This window comes from Carettochelys insculpta, chromosome 14 (assembly GCF_033958435.1).
Source record: "Carettochelys insculpta isolate YL-2023 chromosome 14, ASM3395843v1, whole genome shotgun sequence".
NCBI lineage: Eukaryota > Metazoa > Chordata > Testudines > Carettochelyidae > Carettochelys > Carettochelys insculpta.
In genome coordinates this window covers 4,958,865-4,978,479 of record NC_134150.1, presented here as the reverse complement: position 1 = coordinate 4,978,479, position 19,615 = coordinate 4,958,865, and the positions used below count along the sequence as shown (strand labels likewise).

General features: G+C 50.0%; 1 protein-coding gene across 1 annotated transcript in view; it reads left to right on the top strand.

Moving 5' to 3' along the window:
* The window catches only part of CETP (cholesteryl ester transfer protein), a 32,812-nt gene extending 25,433 nt beyond the window's left edge, over positions 1 to 7,379 (top strand). Inside the window, exons 10-16 of the mRNA XM_075008749.1 lie at positions 366 to 416; positions 2,035 to 2,202; positions 4,303 to 4,370; positions 4,794 to 4,836; positions 5,138 to 5,207; positions 6,671 to 6,756; positions 6,843 to 7,379. Coding sequence (XP_074864850.1) covers positions 366 to 416; positions 2,035 to 2,202; positions 4,303 to 4,370; positions 4,794 to 4,836; positions 5,138 to 5,207; positions 6,671 to 6,756; positions 6,843 to 6,917 — 561 coding nt within the window. The 3' untranslated portion in view covers positions 6,918 to 7,379. The remainder of the gene's footprint in view (positions 1 to 365; positions 417 to 2,034; positions 2,203 to 4,302; positions 4,371 to 4,793; positions 4,837 to 5,137; positions 5,208 to 6,670; positions 6,757 to 6,842) is intronic.
* The last annotated feature ends 12,236 nt before the right edge of the window (positions 7,380 to 19,615 follow it).

The window sequence follows — 19,615 nt, the reverse complement described above, 5'->3', positions numbered from 1 at the left end:
CAGTGCTTCACCACCCTCCTGGTGAAATAGTTTTTCCTAATGTCCAACCTACTCCTCTCCTTCTGTAACTTCAGACCATTGGTCCTTGTTCTGCCATCTGTCACCACTGAGAACAGTTTCTCTCCATCCTCTTTAGAGCTCCCCTTCAGGAAGCTGAAGGCTGCTGTTAAATCACCCCTCACTCTTCTCTTCTGCAAACTAAATAAGCCCAAGTCCCTCAGCCTCTCCTCAGAGGTCATGTGCTCCAGCCCCTTGGTAATTTTTGTTGCCCTCCTCTGAACCTGCTCGAGCACATTCACATCCTTCCTATACTGGGGGACCAATAACTGGCTCAAGCCAACTCATGATGTCGTTGTTAATTTAAGGAGATGTTTGAAATGGAAGACACGGAGGCGTACCAAGGGCTTGTGCAAGAGGTAAATCAGGGGCGGGGGCTGGTTCAGAGCTAACTGCTGTTTATTCACTTTGCTACTTTATATTCTATTAAAAGAAACACAGAAGGAATTCCCTTCCTGAGCTGGAAGGCAATGACCTAACTGAAGGTCAACATCATCGTGTTGAATTGGGCCCAAAAAACTAGGGCAAAACACACTAGGTAAGCTCCCGCCTAAGGGAACTGCTACGGGGTTGACTTGCCACGAGGCAGGATGTTGGGTCCTTCTCAGAGATAGTGGTGGCAAGGGATGCAGAGGTAGGGTGACCCTATTTCCCTATGCCAAATACAGGACACCCCATAAAATTGCTCGGGCTTCAGCGAGTCCCATGGAAATCAATCAGACCTACGCTGTACAAACGTTCAAAACAACGTTGTGTACTGAGCACCCATTGAAAGACATACCACATTTTTACAACTAATTGGTAAAGCAATGACAAATAGATATTTACAGTCAATGGCTACTGCTCTGCAGCGGGGCCGGCCTCGCAGTCCTGTGCCAGGCCCCATAGTCCCCCTCAAAGGCCCACATAAATGTTGAGGCTCCAGGCCCATGGGGGGGCATTAATCTGGCCCTGACTCTGCCCCATGGGCTCCAGAGGCTTTTCCTCCACATGGGGAATGTAGGGTTAAGCCATACAACTCCCAGCTGTTGCCCCACAGTGGGGGACTGGACAGGGACTGCCTATGTCCCCTGGGCTTAGGGGCTGCAGCTTCCCACTGGGGGCAGGGGACCCCGGGGATGAAGGCTGCAGCCTGTGGGGGGCCCTCCTGGCTGCGGGACAGCTGCCCAGCCATGGGGCACCAGGAATGTAGCCTGGCAGAGAAGTGGGGGGCTACCCCAAGCAATGGGGCTGCTGCCCCACGGAGGAGCGGAGGAGGGGTCCTCCACAGCAGCCCCACACCGAAGGGCACCCCCGCTGTTCCCCACTGTACGGTGCTGGGAACTGGCTGCCTCCCTGCTGCAGGGAGCTCCCTGGCTGCCCTGTGCTGCTGGCAACTGGGGCTTTCATAATGCAGCAGTGCTCCCAAGCTCCTGGGGTGTTTGCCCTGTGGGAGCTACCACCCGGGATACTCGCTGGCTGCCTCACACCACGAGGCACCGGGAAGAGGGTTGCAGCCCCGCGAGTGCATCTCCCAGCTCCCCACAGCCACAGGGAGCCGAGAATGGGGCTGGAAGCCCTGCCTGGGCGTGGGTCTCCCTGTTTGGAGGGGCAGCAAAAAGGACTGTGGGGGATACACACTACAACCCCTGACCCCCAACATACTCTGCCTTGTCCTATGGCACAGCCCCTGCTGCTGCCTGCACACGGGCTCTCCCTGACACCTGAAATACAGGACTGTCACGGAAAAAAATGGGACGGATGGTCGCCCTATGCAGAGGCTTCTTCGGCCTTGAGCTGACATAGTGGATTTCGCCAACCCCCATCCCTGCGTAGTTCCTCAGTGTCCCAACTGGTGTGTGTGTGCTAGAAGAACCCGCAACTATAAGGGGGTTGTCGTGTGTCGGACGTTCATCATAAATTAAGAAACCAAGTACCATATGCCTAAGAAAAGTCTTGAGCACGCCGTCCTCATCCAGTGCCCTGTGCGTCCTACAGGTTTTTCAAGGCACGTCTTATGACAACTTGCTGGCCAAGGTCTGGAGTCTCACTCCTCCTCAAATTACCCTCCAGCCTGAAGGGACTATTGTGAAGTCGTCTGTTGCTGTGGAGCTCAGTGTTTTATCCCAAGGAGCAGAGCCCACTGTGCTGTTATACTCCGAGAAGGTCAGTTTCTTATTCAGGTAACCTAAGCTGCAAACTCCTTGGGGCAGGGACCAGGTCTCAATCTAGGCAGGGGGTGGCCAACCCGAACATGAGAAAGAGCCAGAATTTACCTGACTACATTGCCAGAGAGCCACAGTAATGTCAGCAGCCCCATCAGCTCCCACCTCCTGCCGATCAGCGCTTCCCTCTCCCCCTCTGTACCCTCTCCCCACTGTGATCAGCTGTGTCACAGCTTGCAGGAGGCTCTAGAGGAGGAGGGAGGAGAGAAGATGTGGCCGGCTCAGAGGTGGTGGCAGGAAGGGGCGGAACTTGGGGAATTACAGAATCATAGAACTGGAAGGAATCTTGCGATGTCATCAAGTCCAGTCCTCTGCACTCATGGCAAGTCCAAGCACCACCTGCACCAGTGGTGTCCAACTAGTTCTGACGCAGTAGCCACTATATATTTGTTGTTCAAACCAACTAGCCAACCTCAGCCAGCCACATGTGGACAGTGGCTAGTGTGTTGGACACCACAGACATAGACCATAAGGGGTGGAGTGAGGGCAGGGCCTGGAGCAAAGCTGGGAGTTGACCAGCAAGCACCCCAAGCACATTGGAAAGATGGTGCCTGTAGTTCCAGCCCCAGAGGTGGCACCTATGTGAGGAGACACATATTAACTTCTGAAGAACCACATGCACCTCCAGAGCCAGCCCCAGGCTGGCCACCACTGCTCTAGGCTCTGTATTGCATCTAGAATACTGTTGGTGCTCAACAACAAAAACATGAGTAGCCTTGAAGTCAGATCGTTACATTCACATTGTATCGAGGGGTGACCGTTTTTGCTGGGCAATAAGGGCCCATGAAAATATGGGGATGTTTTTGCATGGAAATAAGGGAAAATAGTATGAAAAATACGGGACAATGTTTTATTTTAAAGGGACATTTCTGCAAGACACTATTTTCCTCCATGTATATTACATTTTTCTCTCCAGAACACGTTTCTACTGCCCTCAAGTGTACAAAGCAACTACCATAAGCTTCAACTTGATGTCTGAAATCATATGCATTAATCTTAATACATCTGAAACCAAGGGGCGGGTGATCAGCCTCATGGAAAAGCTAATGACTGCTGGAGGAGTAAATAAGTAGCAATCTGAAGTTGTTAATTTCATGCCCTCACCCCTACCCCCTCATTCCCTCTGTCTCTTAGGGTATGTCTTCATTACCTGGAAGACTGGGTCGATCTTCCGGGGCTCAATTTCACGTCTCAGTGGGGACACGCAAAATCGAATTACCAGGGGTCGGCAGTCGACCCCTGCACGCCTCAATCTCACAAGGAATAAGGGAGGTTGATGGGAGAGTTTCTCCTGTCAATCTCCCTCTGTGAGGACAGCCAGGTAAGTCAATCATAGATAAGTCAATTTGAGCTCCGCCATGGCCGTACCTAGAATTCTGTATCTATAATCAACTTTTAGGTCTAGTGTAGACCTGGCGTTGGAATTAACATGTGTTTGTCCTCACTCGTCAATACAGCTTGGGCATTCCTGCTTCCCCATCTACATGTACAAACGTGGAACATGATGTGATTTCTAGAGAGTCCTGTGAGAAGTATTTAGTAGAGCTGATAGTTCCTTATGTTTATGCTGATGTCAGTGACCGTACACATCTCTGGGAGCAATTCATTGACTTTTCAGAGGTACACCAGAGCCCAGTGCATGCAGAAATGGGACTTTGATGGATTGGTCTGTGCTATGTGCCAGCCCATATAATACAGACTTAAGTCAGGTCTACACAAGACCTTAACCTCGACTGTAGATACACAGTTCCAGATACAGCTATTGTGTAGCCAGAATTGACTTACGTACAATCAACTTATCTAGCTGTCCTCACGGCAGGTGGTCGATCATCTGGGCAGTGAAGACATACACTTATTAATGATTGTTAGGCACAGATCTCACTAATTAAATCATAAAGCTGCAATTCCAGAGTGACTAGTAACTGGGAATGCAACAGGATTTTACATGCTGAACTGGTAAAAAGGAACGATGATTTTCTTCCTCCAAGCAATCTGATAACGAAGCCAAACAGCTACACGGTCTGTCTGTTTTTCTTCACAGGAAGTCACAGTCACAATCCAGTCTGCATATGTAGAAAAGAAACTCGTTCTGCATCTTGCTGACTCTGTGTAGGTATCAGGGCATCTTGTCCATTGCCTGTGAAAGCCACAAGGTGGCTCTTATCTTGCCTAAGCAGCAGAAATGTAGCACTTTCAAGATTAACAGAATGATTTATTCGGTGAGGAGCTTTCGTGGGATAGACCTACTTCATCAGATCAGTTTCATTTCCAATACACTTTGTACTTATAAATGTCAGTCTGTACTGGAAATAAAATTGATCCGGTGAAGTGGGTCTGTTCCACGAAAGCTCATCACCGAATAAGTCATTTTGTTAGCCGTTTAAGTGCTACATTTATACGGCTGTGTTTTGTTGGAGTACAAACTAACACGGCTATGTCTCTGTGATTATTCTTATCTTGCCTGTTAAAGCTACAAGGAAAGAAGGCCTTTTCATTGACTTTATCCTTTTTTTGGTTAATATTTTGCTACAGGATAGAGCCTAAATCTTTTAAATGTGCTGTGAAGAGAGCTGGGGTAAGTAGAGAGCATTTCAGCTCCAGGGAAAACCATTTGCTAACTCGGGCCAGAGGTGGAAAGTACAGCTGCTTTTTTTTTTTTTTTTTTGGGTGGGGGGTGGTGGAATGTACTTAAGTTCAAGTCACCATTGTCTTTCTGGAAAACTACTTGAGTAAAAGTACATACACATGTATCCAGAAGTGAAAGCGGCTGCATTTTTACTCAAGTAACTTTTGGGGTACTTTCCCAACCTCTTCTCAGGGTTCATTCTAGATCTCCACAGTTACCACTTTTTTTTGTCAATGTATTTGATTTTCAGGATGACAGATCTCTAAGGCACTTCCTGCAGACAATCATCTCAGTTGCTGGAATCCCAGAAGTGATTTCAAGTGAGTTGATCTTCTGAAGAAACTTCAGGCCGGGCCCGTAACTTCAGTTCAGTTCTGTTTATGAACAGCTGTTTGAAGTGGCTGCAAGTTGTTTCTAATGGCTCCAGAGTTGCCGTTCAGAAATGAGTTGTTTTCCATGGAAGATGTTGACTTTTTGTGGAAAAAATCAAAAATTGCAATATTTTGACTCTGAAATGCTGTGTGGGAGTTGTAGTTTGGTGTTTTCTCCTCCCGTTTTTCTCTGTAAATTAGGCTCCCACATGGGATTGTATTGGTTGTGATGCAACCTGGTTTCTCCTCTTGGTGCAGAGAAGTGATGCACCATGGGAATGCCCTTCCTATAGGCCATCGTAGTAGGTGCTGTCATCTCCCTTAGGATATGTCTGTACTTACTGGGAGATTGACCCAGGGACACACAAAATCAAACTTTCAGGGATCGACAGCTGACCCCATACTCCTCATTCTCACGAGGAGTGAGGGAGGAGCAACAGAAAAGTTTGTAGAGATTGTAGATATATCAGTTCCAGCAACACAATTGCCATAGCTGGAATTGTATATCTAGCATGACTGTCAGGTCTAATGTAGGCTTGGCTTTAGTGTCTTTGGAAAATCTTCCATCTAATGACAATGTGCCATGTACATGGGGCAGTACTTGGTATGGTATCTGAGGCAGCATTAAAATGATTAAAGAAGAACAAGGTGGCCAGTAGAGAGGTGTGAAAAAAGTCACATCATTGGCAAACTTGGTACATCCTTGATTCATGATGCACTAGCACCAGACCCATTAACAAAATCGTACCCTGGTGTGTTTCCTTTGTTCACATTTTCCAGTACATCAAAAGCTCCGTGGTGCGTATGTGTGTTTTAAAAGTGTGCAAATCTGTACCTACCTATGTAGGGTCCACTTTCCTTTTCCCCAGGATGAAAAACCGTCTTCCATGTGCAATGTGGCCTTTGTGAAAAGAAGAACAAGGTGTACAAATGTTGGTGCTTAAAAGCAGCAGCATTTTGGAAACGGGAATTCAGGGACATTTGCTAGCCCAAAATTCATGGGATCCTAGGTCAGGTCTACACTAGACCTTAAAGCTGATCATAGATACACAAGTCTCGCTACAGCAACTGTGTAGCTGGAATCGCCATATCTACGATCGACTCATCTGGCCGTCCTCATTGAGGGAGGTGAACAGGGGAAGCTGTCTCATTGACCTCCCTTATTCCTCACGAGATCAAGGAGTACAGAGGTTGACTGTTGACTCCTGATAGTTTGATTTCGTGTGGCCCCACTAGGTGCGCAAAATTGAACCCTGGATGATCCACCCTGACCAGTCGATGTCCCAGGTAGCGTTGATGTACCCTTCTACTATTCAGTCTGCGAGGTCAGGTCATTGATCGTGTTTATTGTCGAGAGACTGGCAAACCACTGCTGGTGGATGTCTAACTGGATGTTTTTATTGCTTTCACAGGGATCGAGCCAGCTTTAACTTCACTGATGAACAGCAAAGGTCTCGATCTCTTTGAAATTAAAAACCCTGAGATCATCACAAAAGCCGTAAGTAAATTTCCACTTCTGCGCACAGAGCACTGGGGTCTTGTAATTGCGGTGTGAGCTAACATAATTGCTCTCTCTTTCTCTAGGGATACCTAATTATACAGCTGGACTTTGGCTTCCCACATCATTTGCTTGTAGATTTTCTTAAGAAAATATTATAGAAAGAATCCCTTCTGAAAGGAGTGTTGGAATGGAATGTAGAAGGCATGCAAGTGACTTTTTTGGCAGTTTCTCTCTATCCTAGCCATTGAAAGTGAAACTGATTTTAGCAAGAAATACTCTGGCTTTTATGAACCTCTCTCTTTGATAAACATGGATGCTGAAGTCCATAGCCAAAGAAATCTCTGGTTATTTTAAGAGGCTTTGGTAATTTCTGTGTTCATGAACGTGAACAGCTAACTTTGTGGGTTTGGATCAGGTTCTTAGAACAATCTAATGTCAGGCCCAGTGAAGAATTTAATGCACCCATTTTCATCCTGGTTGATGAGTCTTGCATAGACATGCAGCATTTTATTGTGCTAGTTCCAGGCTCCTTCTAGCTGCCAGTCATATCAAAGGGCGTAGCGTGGTGATACTGGCAAGCCTTAGGCCAAGTCTACACTAGACAGGAAAGTCAATTGTGGATGCACAATTCTTGCTATGGCAATTGCGGAGCTAGAATCCACTTATCTACAATCAGCTTCTCTGGTTGTCCTCACAGAAGGAGGTCGATGGAAGAAGCTCTCCCACTGACCTCCCTTATTTCTCTGGCTACTGAGGAGTACCGGGTAGACTGCTGATCCCAGATAATTCAATTTCACTTGTCTCTACTAAACACGTGATGTTGAACCCCAGAAGACTGACCCTGATCAGATCAATCTACTGTTGAGGATGAGCTCAGACTTGCTTAAATTTCCAGACAGTAACTCTAGAAGCACAAATACTGAAATACCTAGGAGTTATATTAGTATCAGCAAGTTGGATATGACTTTGCAGTATAATATGGCAATTGAAGTAACGGACACTTGTCTAGAGGCTTCCCATCCTGGGGCATGAGATGACAGGTGTTGTCCCTTGCTACACAGTTCGTAGCTGGAATATTGGGGCTGGGGTTGATAACCAAAATAGCAAGAAGGGCCTTTTGTTTGGAATTTGGTAAGAACTCAGTCATTCAAGAGCCGCAATGCATGAGAGTACTAGACGGTCTTTAAGAACCGTCCTTTTTGTAACCCCGATTTTAAGAACAGTGCACGCACAATGATTTGTGATGTGACACATGTTTACTGCAGGCCGTTCACAAACTTTTGCATATTCTATTTCCTTGCACTTTGTGGGTGTTTGTACCACTGTCTTCCTGACTTTCACTCCCCAACTCACTTTAATGATGCCAATTTTACTTCACATTGAATTTCCATCTTCTCTCTTAAAATGTGTGTTGCCCTTCCCAGCAGGAATGCCACAAGCTCCCTTTTCCTTTGCAAAATCAAGACTTTATTAGAACACGATCAAAACACAGAAACAGTATCGTATTCCACAATGCACTGCACTTATTATGGGGGGAGTTATCCACCGTTTTGAGATCACACATTGCTTGCTATTTAGATATTAGTTCATTGTTGGGCTTTTAGGCATTCACTGTTTATCAAAAATAAACAGGAGGGTTTCTTTTAACTTTGCGGTTATAGTAGTGGGAGCCACAAATGACTCCATAAAGAGCCACCCACATGTGGCTCCAGAGCCACAGGTTGCAGACCCCTGGTCTAGGGCAAAGGTACTGACCCCAGAGCAGAGTGGCCTAATAGCACCACATCAGCAGAGCAGCCCTTCAGCACCTGGTAATGCAGCCTAATAGCTAGAGTCAGGGGCTAGCAGCACAAGTATGGTTTTCAGATTCTGGGCCCTGTCAGTGGCCACCACTGACTGCGGGGGGAATCCCACCGAAACAAATCAAGCTCACCTGAGAGGCAGGTACCACTCGCTCACCCACCCTCGCTTGCTCCCTGCCACCCTCATTCCTGAGACAGTCCCTGAAGCCTCAGTGTCTCACGGTTCTTTAGTGGTGACCACTCCCTGGTGCTCCATCAGCAGTGGAAGTGTAATCTGGTCCTGTGGGTCCCCAGCTCCTCCTGGGGGCGGGTCGGCAGCTAATTCTCAGCAGGTACCTTCACCTTCCTTTCTTCCCAGCATCCCTCCCCAACTGAGCCAATCTGCTTTCTTTTATCCTGGCCCCGCACCTTGCACATGCTCAGCAGGGCTGAGGGGTGGGACTTTCTCCACCCATAATGTGATGTTAACCCCTTCCAGCCTAGTGTGGGATTCACCTGCCCCGTCGTGAGGAAGAACAAATACTAAATGCAATTCCAATAATCATATGGTTATTATCACAATAAATATAGATCAGAATTAGCCCATTGCAAGAAAGCATATTAAAACGAGGTTTCTCCAAGAAGTTTGAGACCCCACCCCTGACAAATATTAGGGTCTCTACCAGTTTATGTACTATGAGGCTGCATTTCTGCTACTGTTCGTATGCTTTCCTATTTCCGTGGCAATCCCCTGGGGTTTAGTGGCTACTGCATGAAACTGGGTGCTATCTGGCCTGGGTTCTTCACCCAGGTCAGCTATGGGTAGGGTGACCATTCCCATATTGGGTGGGATGGTCCCATCTCTGGGATGCCAAAAAGGCATCCCTACTTATTTTTAAAAAGGGACTAAATGTTCTGTATTGGAGCCATCCCCCTGCTGACCTTTTCTGCCAGCAGCTGTCACTTCCCCAAACCTCGGCGAAGGAGGGGGAGCGTGGGAAGCTGCCATGTCCCTGCCACTTCTCCGGGGTTCTAGGGGAGGACCAGCAGCTGCAGGCTTCCCTGGGGCTCTCAGGGATCGCCAGCAGCTGTCCTCTCCTTCCCAGGGCTGGGTGGAGCAAGGAGGAGCTGCCCTGCCCAACCCATATCTCCCTGTCCCATATTTGGCACAGGGAGATATGGTCACCCTAGCTCTGGGCTTGAGAGTCACCCCATACCTGTGTTCCTTGGTGTCCCCATTTGCAGAAGAGGGAATGCCTTGAGTTGTGGGGCAACTTCAGAAATGTCAGTAACTCCTGCTGAGGTGGTCAGTGGAAGGGTGCTCTTGAGATGCAGCACAGAGGAGCCAGGTGGTTTTCGTGAAATAGTTGCAGGATTAGTCACTGAGAAGAGGGACCTGCTGAAATATTGTCCTGGAAGGAAATTAGGTTGGCTTAGAGCCATGGTGTCCACTATGCTTTTTGCGGAGAGCTGGACACCCTGGCATGGCAATGCACTCCTGGCGGCTCCAGCAAGTAACCCCCAGTTTGCGCAGGGAGCGGGGTGGGGAAGCAGTAAATTTCTTTTGGACCCCACTGGCTTAGAGGTCTCTCTTCCAAGTTGTGAGCCTATTCCAGCCCCCTTAGCTTGACTGCCGAAGCCAGTCGCCCCAGTGGGAGGGGAGCAGGAGGACGGAGGAAATCAAACCAGGTCATCTGCTGAGAAGGCAGCTTATGTGCACCACTGTACCAGCAACACCTGGATGAACTGGGCTTCCTTCCAGGCAGCTAAATGAACAAAACTAGCCCTGAAGTCTTGCTCACGGTGGGAGGGTCCTGCTAGTTCTCACTGGTGTGTCTGTATATTTTAGACAGCTCCTGTAGCGCAGGGCGCACACTGAAATCTAGCCACGCCCCCCCCCCTTTGCTGCCAGGGCTGGATCCCAGAAATCACCCTCTGTTTATCTCTGGCGTTGGCACAAAAACCACAAGGCCGTGCCAGGGACTTCACGGCGCGGCTGGGGCGATGTTCACTGTGTTGGCCTGAACAACAGTGGGCAGGATTAAGTGTGTGGTCGTCTCCCCATCCCTCTGTCGGACCAAGCCCCAGTCTGTGAGCAAATCTCCCTCTGCCATTTCTGGCAGGCACGCTAAGCTGCTTCGCAAGGACTCGTCCCAGAGATGGGCCAGGAGAGAACAGCGCTGCTGGTTGAAGGTAGCTCGGTCAAAGCCGGCCAGGGTGTGCCTACGTAAACCACATTCACACTGTTTGCCTAACTGCAGTGTAGACATAAACTTAGGCGGAGCGGGGTGCAGTTCCCAGCTGGAGGAAACCTACCCACGCTAGCTCAGATCCAACTGCACACCCAAAATAGGGTGGCTGCAGGTGGGGCAGGATCTTATCCCAGACAGACATTAGGTGCCTGCCCCTCCTGCCGCGCTCACTACCACCAATGCACCCAGTTGCTGGCCTGCTAGTGCCAGCAGAGCTCTGCAGGTTGGTGGGTCCCCAGCTGGGGCTCCTGCTCCAAGCATAGCTGGACTTTTATAAACCTACTTTGCCAAACAGGCTCCCCAGCTGTGTTTCCAAGTGTCCGGAGCCAGCATGCCTCCTTACAATGCCTTCTGAGCAGCTTGCTGCATGCTGCCTCCCCCCAGAATACGCCAGAGGGCGGTCTCAGGAGCCATGCCCATAGCCAGGCAAGCGAGAGTTCGGATTTGCTTTACGTGGGGCAATGAATCAGAGGTGTGACCACACAGGAGAGGGAGAGAGGTGCTCTCCCCTGGGGGTAGAGTCTTTCATAGCTACTGTGGGGGAGGGAAGGCCCTTGGTGTCGGCGCAGCTGGCTTCGCCCTCTGCTGCTCAGCGCCTGGGATGCCTTCTGGTGCTCCCAGACCAAACAACCACCTGCCACACCCTGTGAGGAAGGGGTTTCGTGCTCTCCTGCCCTGCCGTGTCCGTTGCTGGCCCCTGGGGATGGATAATCAGATGAGCCTCGCAGCTGGGGATCTCACCAGCCTCTCCAACCCGGCCGAAGGAAAGGGGCCAGCCCCATGCGGAAGGGAGGTAAAATCCTTGGGGAACACAAAGGCATGAAAGGACGGGCTCAGCAGGTGCATGGAAGAGGAAGGCTCTGTTCTTCTGTAATGCCGACAGGCAGAAAGAACCAAACTGGGGACCGCCGGAGCTTATGTAACCCAGATATCTACTGGGTGTGGATCACTGTCCCATGTTGTGGTGCCTAGATCACTTGCAGAGGGGAAGACTGAGTGTCTGCTGTACCCTTAGCAGCGAGGTAGGTGGCGCTTAGTTCAAACTACAGCAGCTCCTGCTCTAAGCTCCAGAGGTCCCCGGTTCCAGTCTGCTCCTGGGCAGTTACACTTGAGCTATGTCTATGCTACAGCGATGTCACCAGAAGTTACTACTGGAAGATTTCTTCTAACAAAACTTTTGTGGACAGACAGCAAAGCTGTTCAGCAGAGAGATCCGCTCTCTCAACAGACCACAGCCACCTGCCTAGCCGCGCTCTGGACAAAACAGCCGACCGGAAGCACAGCAGATTGGGCTGCCTGGTGTCCTAGAAGCCTTTTCTGCCGACAGAGGGTTCCTGGAGTATCTACACAGCTTTTTTGCCGATGGATTCTGGTGACAGAGGCGTTCTGCCACGGGGAGGGAGGGGGGCAAGCCAGGAGGCAGTCCACCAAAGTGCCACGTTCTGTTGATAGGACACAGGGTTAGTGTGGCCGTCCCGTGAGCTTTGGCGACACATCTCTCTAGTGTAGACACAGCTTCAGTGTGTGGTCTCTCCCGCTTGAGCTGGAAGCCAGCTGGCTCTCGTCTCAGGCTGCAGCAGAGACTTATTCTTTCTCTCCGTAAGTGGTGTAAGTGCTACGGTGTGGCCAGCCCCCCTGCCAGGATCCACTACATCAACCGCACCAGGTGGGTGGGTTCCACCTCCACGTCCTGTGCCTGCCCTGGGCTTTATTCACCACTGACCAGCTTTCACTGGAAAACGTGTTTGCCCCGTGAAATCTGCCGTTTCCACTAAATGAAATGTTGGGGAGGGGGAGAAAAAAATCAATTGTCTGAAATATTTGGGCATGGGGCTAGTCCCACGGTAGGGTCCCGTCCCTGCCCCACCACTCTGGGCTGGGGTTGGGTGCCCAGAGGTGTGTAGGGCCCTGCCCCCCAGCTCCTAGCAGGGCTGGACCTTTAGAAACCCCCATCAGAAGAGCAGGGCCTTCCAAGACAAGCCAGACCTGCTCCCCAGGCAACCCGCCAGCCCAGCACTTCTGCAGCGTCGGTCCGGGGGCTTTGGGTGCCAGGCTCTTGCTCAGGGAAGAGTTTTGCAGAGCTGGGGGAAGGGCTGCCTGCAGGTTCCCCACCCCCTGGGGGTGACCCCCTGAGAGCACCAGGAGGGGGCAAGAGAGGGGCTGGCTGGAAAGGGGCAGCAGCCCCCCCCGCCCCATTGGACTGTGGTTAAAGGGAGGACTTGGAACCTCCCTGGGGCACAGGGCTTCACTGGCACCCGCCCGCTGCGGGGGGGCGGATCCGAGTCCCTTAGGTGCGGGGGGGAGGGCGCTGTAAAGGGAGGGACGAGCTCTCCCCGGCCCCGCCCTGCCCTGCCTGAGCGGATCACATGGTTTCTGGGAAGCGGCTCGGCCGCCTTCTCACCGGTGGAGTTATTTTCGGTTTCCAGCCGGGGTGGCGCTGCTGCCGCGGGCTGCGCCATGCAGGGCGGGATGCGCCCGCGGACGCGGTGAGTGCGAGCAGCGGCCGGGCGCTAGGGGGCCGGGAGCTGCTCCTGCACAGCTGCCGGGCGCGCCCCTTGCCTTGGGCCAGCCCCAGCCGTGCAACCTGCTCTGGGGAGGGAGCGGGCGCAATGCACCACCCCGGCCCGGTCTTGGCGGGGCAGAGACCCTCACCTGGGGCTGATCCCTGGGCCACCTCCTCTGCAATGGGCTGGCACAGGGGAGCAGGGGCCGGTCCTCTCTCTGCAGGGAGCCGCCAGGGGAGCCCAGAGCCGTGAAACCAAAGGGCGAACCCTGGAGAGCTGTGTCCCCTGCTCCGCGCTTCTGCAGCTGCAGCTCAAAAAGTGGTTCCTCCCCTCTGTTCGGCACTGGTGAGGCCACAGCTGGAATATTGCGTCCAGTTTTGGGGCCCCCCCCACAGTATAGAAAGGCTGTGGGCGTGCTGGTGCAGAGTCAGCAGAGGGCAGTGAAAATCATTAAGGGGCTGGAGCCCTATGCAAACTAAACAAGCCCAAATCTCTCAGGCCAGGACCTATGAGGAGAGGCTGAGAGATGTGAGCTTGTTTAGTTCGCAGAAGAAAAGTCTGAGGGGTGGTTTGACAGCTTTAAGGAGGATGGAGAGAAACTGTTCTCAGTGGTGGCAGAACAAGGAGCAATGGTCTGAAGTTGCAGAGGGAGAGGGGTAGGTTGGATATTAGGAAAAACTCTTTCACCAGGTGGGTGGTGACGCACTGCAATGCGTTGCCTAGAGAGGTGGTGGAATCTCCATCCCTCGAGGTTTTTCTGTCCCAGCTTGACAGAGTCCTGGCTGGGATGACTTAGTGGGGGTTGGTGCTGCTTTGGGCCGGGGGCTGGACTAGATGACCTCCTGAGGTCCCTTCTAGCCCTAGGATTCCATAACCAAAAAAACCAAACTGAAAGTTATTTAATCAGGTATCCTAGCAATGAAGAAGTACTATGGTATCTGGTTTTAACGCTGGAAGATATGTACAGGTTGAACCTCTCTGATCCGGAAATATCTCTTTTAGCAATAGCCATAATCCAGCCTGATTTGAGGGAACCAGATGACCACTTATGGTGTGCCCACATTTCCTGTGGTCCCATAAATTTGTTTCAAACAACCGGCCCTGGCTCTCAGTGTCCTGTGCTGTTGTTTAGCTGTAATCTACCGCTAAATGTCTTCTAGAGCCCAGTAAGCAGTGGAAGTGTTGCTAATGGGCTAGACAGTATTGAACTCCCGTGATCAGGCAAATTCGTCCTACACCGGTCAGGTCCTGAGGGTGCCTGATGAGAGAGGTTCGACCTGTACCATCAGCGTATGATAACAAAAAAGGGTCTGAATCTTGCATCACGCCACAAGTTGCTCACAGAACACCAGTGTTCCACAGAAAGTAATTTAAGAAACACTGCTGTGTGCTGTATATGATGGAAAGCACTTCCAGACTGTGGCAGCCCCCCTCACACACGCCCCCCCCCTCCGGAGAGCTCTCCTTGCTATGTGCGCACACGTGCGCGCGTGCACACACACACACACACACCCACCCACCCACCCGACTGGAGGGGCTCCTTGCTCCAGAATACAGCATTCAAATTAGATCCTGGATATCAGTATTCCTGAAGATGGATGCTCTTAGGGTGGGACAATGGGCCAGAGCCACTGCCACTTGCTGGTTGGTACATTCAGTGCCTTTCTGTGGTTCAAATGCTAGATGCAAATAGCATCAGGTTAAGTTTCTGTTTCCTGAAACTTTTAGTGGCTGCGTTAGTCACTGGTGCAACAAGCAATATCATTCTCAAGTCCCTGTAATTTTTTTTCCTGCAGCTCTTTCGAGCTCCCTTTCCCTATATCTTGCTGTGTTTTAAATGCTGGTGAAGTCTTTACCATTAGAGTAAACCCTTGAGATACGCACAACCAAGTTGCACGTTTCAGGTTAAAGCGACTGCTGTCCCTGACAAGAGTGGTTTCCTGGTTCCTGGAGTGGCAGAGAGCTGGGAGCCAGGCAGCTGCCTGGTTCCTGGCTCCGCTCTGCTTGCGGAGCTGGGAAACTGACCAGGGCAGTAGCCCTGCTCAATTTTCTAGCTCCAAGGAGTGGAGGGGAGCTGAGAGCCAGGCTGCCCCTGTTTCCTGGCTCCTCTCCACTGGCTGGAGACAGGAAACTGACCAAGGCTGCTGTCCTGGTCAGTTTCCCCACTCTGGAAGCCCTGAGGATGGGGCAACCAGGCTGCCCCCTGGTTCCCAGCTCCCTGCCCTTTTGGGAGCCAGGATACTGACCCACCCTGGTGGGCGGGTCAGTTTCCAGTCTCCCCTCAACTTGCACGAAAACTTGAGTTATGCAACGGTTGCAAGAACACAACCCCTGCATAATTTGAGGGTTTACTGCAGTGGTTAGAGCTGAATGGCTCAAATAGTGAGAGGACTAATTGCTGTTGCTCATCAACCTGGATAAGTTTTTAAATCAAAACTGGGCATATTTCTAAAAGATTTATCTACAAGTTATTGGGCTTAATACAGGTTGAACCTCTCCTGTGTGGCGCCCTCGGGACCTAACTGGTACCAGATGAGAGAATTTGCTGGACTACAGGAGGTCAAAGTTGTCTGGCACATTACCAACGCTTCCACTGCTTACTGGGCTCTTAGAAGACATTTAGGGGTAAATTGCAGCTAAATAACAGCCTAGAACACTGAGAGCCAGGACTGGTGGCTGAAAACAAACTTTATGGGACCATGAGAAAACTTGGCCACACCCGTGATAAGCGGTTGTCCAGCTAACTAAAATGATGCTGGATTACGGTTGTTGCCAGGTGAGACAGGTCAAGATTAGAGACAGATAACAAGGAGTCCTGTGGAAACAAACACATTTACCAGGTCTTGGGCTTTTATGGGTAAAAACCCACTAACACGGCAACTTCTCTGGGCTTAATATTGTCCACTTGCCCACTAGGAAAGAATAAGTTCTTCCTCTGGATGAGGAACTAGGTGAAATTCTGGGATCTGTGGTACGCAAGAGACCAAACTAAATCTTCAAAATAGCTCTTTCTGGCCTTAACAGCTATTTATGAATATATTTCACAAATTGGAACCTGGTTAACTTTCAACTCTGATTTTTTTTCTGTTATGCTTGCTGTGTAGAAGGAACATTTTCCAATTAAAATAAAAATAAAAACAGGTAACCCAGGAGGTTCCATTTAAAATCTAAAAAGGCGCAAGTACCTAATTAAGAACCAATTACTGATAAGATCTACGAGAAAGGACTATATAAACAACAGTTTGAAGATCTCTTATGAGGCACTGATGATGTTACTCCATTCAGGCTGCATCTACACTAGCACACTACGTCGAAGTAGCCTATTTCGACATAAGAACATCGAAATAGGCTACTTCGACCTATAGCATCTACACGTCCTCCAGGGCTGGTGCCATCAACGTTCAACGTTGAAGTAGTAATGGAGAACGTCGAAAGGAGCCTCCCCAGAAGGAAATGCAGAGCGTCCATGCACACAAGTGCTCCCTGTCGAAATAAGGGGCCAGCAAAGCCTGCGGACGGGGTCACAGACTGGACTAGCCCTTCTGGGGCAAGAACAAGCCGCTCCCTTAAAGGCCCCTCCCAGACACACTCGCCCTGCACAACATGAGATCCACAGAGCCGACAACTGGTTGCAGACCCCGTGCACGCAGCATGGACCCCCAGCTGCAGCAGCAGCAGCAGCAGCAGCCAGAAGCCCTGGGCTAAGGGCTGTTGCACGTGGCAACCATAGAGCCCTGCAGGGGCTGGGCAGAGCATCTCTGAACCCCTCAGCTGATGGCCGCCATGGAGGGCTCCGTTATTTCGACGTAGCGGGACGCGGATCGTCTACACACGCCCTACTTAGAAGTTGAAAGTCGAAGTAGCGCGCTATTCCCATCTTCGGATGGGAATAGCGATTTTGACGTCTCGCTGCCTAACATCGATTTCAACATCGAAATAGCGCACGGCGCGCGTAGACATGACGTGTACTATTTTGACGTTGTGCCAGCTATTTTGAAGTAGCCAGCTAGCGTAGCCGCACCCTCAGTAACGAAACGTCTGCAATCAAAGATTTTAAACCCGGCGAACCTTTTTAGATTTTAAATTTGCCAATTAATTGGAAAACCCAAATATAGTTCAGTGAGATGGGAGTTAGTGTTTCCGTCCCACAATTATACAACTGGCTCCCTCCAGATAGGCGAAAAGGTGGACTTTTTCCCCTTCAGATTTGTATCTATTTGTTGTATTTCCAGTGTAGAAAGAGAAAATAGAACTGTCCCAGACTGGCCGTCAAACGGAGATAACAACACCAGGAGCGAAACCAGAGCCTTTTTTCTGCAGAGAGTCAGCAAATGGGTGAAAAGATCCACAGCTTCAGCTGGTACCCACATTGCGACCCTGTAGCGAGCAGGCCCGCTCAAGTAGAATCATAGAACACTACAATTGGAAGGAACCTCAAGAAGTCATTGTGTCTAGTCCCTGCCCTCATGGCAGGACCAAACACCGACTAGACCATCTGTCTAACATGCTCTTAAATATTTCCCAGGATGGAGTTTCCACAGCCTCCCCAAGGCCATTTATTCTGGTGTTTAACCACCCTGCCAGTTAGGAAGTTTTTCCTAAAGTCCGACCTAAACTTCCTTTGCTGCAGTTTAAGCCCATTGATAGGTGGGGTGCAGTGGCGGATTAACATAAGGGCAAAAGGGGCAGTTACCCCGGGCCTCCAGGTATTTGGGGCCCCTTGATACCATCACTCCATTTTGTTTGAACAATTTGCTGTAGTGGAAGGAAAGAAAAGTGTGGTGCCCTTGTTATTTTTAAAATAAGCATAACTTGGTTATGCACCTTGAGTAACCATAAGCATGAATAGATTTTAAAGCATGAACAATGATGTTACATTGGTATTTTTATGAATTGGTGCCGCTTGTGACTGTGTTGACCTGTTCTTAATCCACCCAGGTAGGGTGTGCTCGAAGGGTCAGAAAACAAAGAGGTTCTTCAGGAGGCCTGGAGATTTTCTTCCCAAACTCTCCGATAGACAAGACATGAGGGGAACCAAATATTACTGAAACATGAGGATCAGCAGCTCTTATCTTTTCATTCTAGCTTCTGAACTTCTTGTGGTAGCTGCTGAACCTAATTATTTTCTGGTTCTATTTCCAGGTTTCCACTGCATGGCCTCGTAGATAACACCCTGGTGTTCTAAAACCAGGAAACCCATTCTTTTCCTGGTGCTGTCCCGGGCCTGCTGGGTGACCTTAGGCAAGTTACTGCCTCGTGCTGTGCCTCAGTTTCCCCATCTGTAAAATACAGAAAATGAAAATGACCTTTGAGGTCTACTGAGGGAAAGTGCTTTGTAAAAGTCGGGTAGCATTAATACGTATTGGATCGGGCCATTTTTTGGCATCAGCCTGCACCGGAGGTTCTAGCCTGGCGTATCTGTGCTTCAGGGAGAGAACAGTAATAGCTGGTGGGTTTGGACCCTTACCAAGCTGTGCGTCTGCAGTCACAGTTCGTGGCTTGCTAGTACAGCAGAAGCTCAGGACGCTCGTATTGATGTGTGCATGTTTCTTTGATATCCTGGAGCTTTTCACAAATCTCCTGAGTCCGCAAGGAGTTTGCCTCATTTTGTGCCAGGGTGCACAAAGTGGAGGCCTGGCCCTCTCGGAGGCAGGGCATGAAATTTCATGGGGGGAGCGGGGGCAGCACGATCGGCTGCTGGGTCTCAGGGTCACCTACCTCATTAAAAAATGTCGAACTAGAATGCTGTTTTTATGTCTGTGTATTCACATTTATAGACCGATTCATAATGGTTTTACATTCTACAGACTTATTTTCTTACACACACCGAAAGGGTTTTTTTTTCTTTCATACCAACATTACTGAAATTTCCATCGGTTTGGATTACATCGGACAGACTGGGGGGGAGGGGTGGCCCTGCTAACTGCACGGACGAAAATTGGGGCTTGACGTAAAAAGTTTGCCAAACCCAATGAGAGCAACCTGAGCTTTTTAGAATTTTCCCTTTTCATTCCTCAAGGCTGTGTCCATGCTCGGGAATTTTAAGGCGGAAATTCCCATCAGTGCTTTCCGAGCTGCAGGGGGTCGAGATGCCCACCTGTGCAAACTTTGTTTTGGCTGAGCTGCAGGGGGTGGTTAGGTCCCCTTGGAGCCCGTCTAGCTAATTTTTTTAGTGTGAATTCTTTAGGGAGGGATACCCTTTTTACCAAGTCTCACAGCTATATATTTGGCAAGAATTTCTAATATTTTTAAAAAACAAAAGGGCCGTTGCGAGGGGGAATTCCTGATCATTTTTTACTTTCAGTTTTAGTTAGGACTC